The following is a 2,353-nucleotide window of genomic DNA, read 5'->3' on the forward strand; positions in this document are numbered from 1 at the left end:
ACTTACTTAAGTGGAAACAATTCCCCCAAATTTTAGTAATTACTAAGGACTATATATTTACTTCTGTCACGTTATAGCTGATCCAGTGGTGACTGGTAGTTTGAAAAGTTCCTCTGAACATGAATTGTTTTTTAAACTTACTGCCTAGAAGTAAGCCTAATTTTTAAAAGAATGCATAACTTCTCTCTGTAGAACCAATAAGGTTTTGACTTTTAATCAATTAAGTTTATATGTCCAATTACAGGTAGATAAAAGGAATGAAAGACAGTAAAGACATCTTTTATAATGCTTCTTAAAATAGATTTTTTTATTTCCTTTAATGTCAATTTTTCTCTTTAATGTGGTGTGAATTCTATCAAACAGCGCATGGGGGAGAGGAGGGAGTAAAAAAAAAAACTGAATTCTATCAAGCATAACCATTTAGGGTTTTTTTCACTATATCATTGATCACTTCTACTTATATAGACAAATAAGTTTATAGACATTATTTTGAATGTACTGTGACTACTTTTATTAGCACAATTTTATTTGAGTGTTGTTGATGTTGGTATTTTCAGGAATATACAGTGTCGTTTATCAGTCAAGCTTCTGACACAAAAGTCTTACTTTGAGCCCTGTTCCCACTTCACTAGCAGGTGACCTTGGGCAAGCCAACCTATCAGAACCCTGGGTCCATGTCCATAAAGTGAAGACACTGTAACCTGTCCTACCTACCTCACAGGGTGCCTGTATAGGGTGCCTGTATAGGTCAACTAGGACACAAGGTCAATATACATAAAAGTTTTTTGACAACTATAAAGTACTACAAAATGACAATTACAGATAAGTCAGTGAAGTTCAACCACCAAAATAATAGTCATGCCTATAACCAAAAGCTTTTAAATGAAACAGTTTAATAAGAAGTGATCAGTTAAGCAGATTAAGACTATATTAAGCACACTATGGTCCTAGCCTACTCTATTCAGTCTAATCTTTGGAAAGACTTAATTCATTTTAAGAGAAAAAAAAATCTGAGTTAAGATATTTGTTAGTGTTTATACAAACAAGCTGCAACTACTAATTCAAAAATAGCAGGGTTTTTTCCCCAACAAGAGCGCATTCTTTAATAGGACTATATTTGAATAAGAATTCCATACAAATAGAATATATACCTTAACACAAGAAAGCAAGGAAGGAATATTTTACATTGCACAGAACATTCAGGTGATTCAATTGAGTTACCCCTCCAACCAAATGCTTATTTTTCGTATTTATTACAAACACTGCAGTCAGTTCAGTATATGCCAACAATCATATAGTTTTAACATAGTAGTGTAAAGAACACTTGACTGTTTCCAAAGTGATAGGTGACGTACCCTTAGTTTCAGAGGAGCTGAAGGGACTGAATTACTGTCTGCTTTTTAATGTTTCAACCAACCTGTAAAGAGAAAATGAACAGTTTCTTAAGATAACTTTTAAGTATAAAGCATGAACATTTATAATATAGATTATATACTGGAGGTGGATTCCAAAACACTTAAAATGATGAAGGCTAACATAGAAGAATGAGGTTATAGACTCAATTTCTGTGAGGGTCTTTTAAGCTTTGAATTTGCCTGTGCTTTGAATAGACTGCTGTTACTGCTGGGCTACATGTGGATGACTCAGGTGAAAACTAGTCTCAGTCCTCAAGGAGCTGATTATCTAATGAGTAGATGCACAAATCAATTACAAGACAGTGTAACAAGTACTATGCCACTGATCCGTGACAAGGCATCAAATTTTATGTGTGTGGTAAGGCAGTGGGAATGGAGAGACATCAGGGAAGGTTCATGGGAAGAAGAGAGCCTTAACCTAACTCCTGAAGGATAAGGAATTGCAAGGGTGAGATGAGGCAGGGAAAAGGCTAAAAACTGGCAAAGAGCTGGCTTATCTAAGTTACTGTAATCAGGTGGATGTGGCTGAAAAAGGCAGATGCACATGAAGACTGGTGGGAGAAAAGGCTGCAGGAACTTACGTGATAAGCTTAAGTAAATCTAAATTTCATCCTTAAGACTAAAGGAAAATGACATGTGGGTGTGCACAGACGTGAACATACACAAATGCACAGATGGCTTCTGGAAACGTGATACTTGCCATTCCATTGCCTCATCAAGGCCAGTGCCTTTGGTTGCTGACGTTTTGAATATTTGCCATTTTCGGTCCTTCAAGGCAGGTAACCCAAGTGAATTTGCCATCTCGGAGGGGGTCATGGCCTGTTCCATGTCCTGCTTATTTGCAAACACCACTAAAATGGCTTTTCTCAGCTCTTCTTCCTAAATAAAGTTGAATATATTTAATTTCCTGTAATCAATCTGCTTCAGTTTAAGAAGTT

The 2,353-nt window shown here is 36.0% G+C and overlaps 1 protein-coding gene across 1 annotated transcript in view; it reads right to left on the minus strand.

Annotated features, from left to right (window-relative positions):
* Positions 1-1,072: 1,072 nt before the first annotated feature.
* ARL1 (ADP-ribosylation factor-like 1) overlaps positions 1,073-2,353 on the minus strand; it is a 10,025-nt gene continuing 8,744 nt past the window's right edge. The window contains exons 5-6 of the mRNA XM_012650241.1: positions 2,116-2,294; positions 1,073-1,417 (exon numbers count right to left, since the gene is read on the minus strand). Coding sequence (XP_012505695.1) covers positions 1,387-1,417; positions 2,116-2,294 — 210 coding nt within the window. The 3' untranslated portion in view covers positions 1,073-1,386. The remainder of the gene's footprint in view (positions 1,418-2,115; positions 2,295-2,353) is intronic.

The sequence above is a fragment of the Propithecus coquereli genome, unplaced genomic scaffold (assembly GCF_000956105.1).
Source record: "Propithecus coquereli isolate 6110/MARCELLA unplaced genomic scaffold, Pcoq_1.0 Scaffold316, whole genome shotgun sequence".
NCBI classification, from domain to species: Eukaryota; Metazoa; Chordata; class Mammalia; order Primates; family Indriidae; genus Propithecus; species Propithecus coquereli.